Source organism: Micropterus dolomieu, unplaced genomic scaffold (assembly GCF_021292245.1).
Source record: "Micropterus dolomieu isolate WLL.071019.BEF.003 ecotype Adirondacks unplaced genomic scaffold, ASM2129224v1 contig_10394, whole genome shotgun sequence".
Classification (NCBI taxonomy): domain Eukaryota; kingdom Metazoa; phylum Chordata; class Actinopteri; order Centrarchiformes; family Centrarchidae; genus Micropterus; species Micropterus dolomieu.
In genome coordinates this window covers 1-923 of record NW_025739380.1, presented here as the reverse complement: position 1 = coordinate 923, position 923 = coordinate 1, and the positions used below count along the sequence as shown (strand labels likewise).

The following is a 923-nucleotide window of genomic DNA, read 5'->3' as shown; positions in this document are numbered from 1 at the left end:
GGTTCTTGGGGTGAGCCAGGCCCTACAGGCAATGAAGGTTCTTGGGGCGAGCCAGGCCCTAGGGGTGAGCCAGGCTGTTGGGGCCCTTGGGGCGAGCCGGGCCCTAGGGGCAATGAAGGTTCTTGGGGCGAGCCAGGCTGTTGTGGGGATGAAGGCCCTTGGGGTGACCCAGGCCCTAGGGGTGACCCAGGCTGTTGGGGCGATCCAGGCAATAGGGGCAATGAAGGTTCTTGGGGCGAGCCTGGCCCTTGTGGTGTCCCAGGCCCTAGAGGCAATGAAGGTTCTTGGGGCGAGCCAGGCCCTTGTGGTGTCCCAGGCCCTAGAGGCAATGAAGGTTCTTGGGGCGAGCCAGGCCCTTGTGGTGTCCCAGGCCCTAGAGGCAATGAAGGTTCTTGGGGCGAGCCAGGCTGTTGTGGGGATGAAGGCCCTTGCGGCAAGCCGGGCCCTAGGGGCGAGCCAGGCTGTTGGGGCCCTTGGGGCGACCCAGGCCCTAGGAGCAATGAAGGTTCTTGGGGTGACCCAGGCTGTTGGGGCGAGCCAGGCCCTAGGGGCAATGAAGGGTCTTGTGGGGATGAAGGTTCTTGGGGTGAGCCAGGCCCTAGGGGTGAGCCAGGCTGTTGGGGCCCTTGGGGCGAGCCAGGCCCTAGAGGCAATGAAGGTTCTTGGGGCGAGCCAGGCCCTAGAGGCAATGAAGGTTCTTGGGGCGAGCCAGGCTGTTGGGGCCCTTGGGGCGAGCCAGGCCCTACAGGCAATGAAGGTTCTTGGGGCGACCCTGGCCCTTGTGGTGTCCCAGGCCCTAGAGGCAATGAAGGTTCTTGGGGTGACCCAGGCGGTTGGGGCGAGCCAGGCCCTAGGGGCAATGAAGGGTCTTGTGGGGATGAAGGTTCTTGGGGCGAGCCAGGCCCTAGGGGTGAGCCAGGCTG

The 923-nt window shown here is 65.1% G+C and overlaps 1 protein-coding gene across 1 annotated transcript; it reads right to left on the bottom strand.

Moving 5' to 3' along the window:
* Positions 1–5: 5 nt before the first annotated feature.
* Positions 6–908, bottom strand: LOC123965601 (sporozoite surface protein 2-like; the record flags this gene model as incomplete). Its single annotated transcript, XM_046042062.1, has 2 exons — positions 6–683; positions 729–908. Coding segments are annotated over 2 exons (858 nt in total), but the record flags the coding sequence as incomplete, so codon positions are not given.
* Between the last annotated feature and the right edge of the window lie 15 nt (positions 909–923).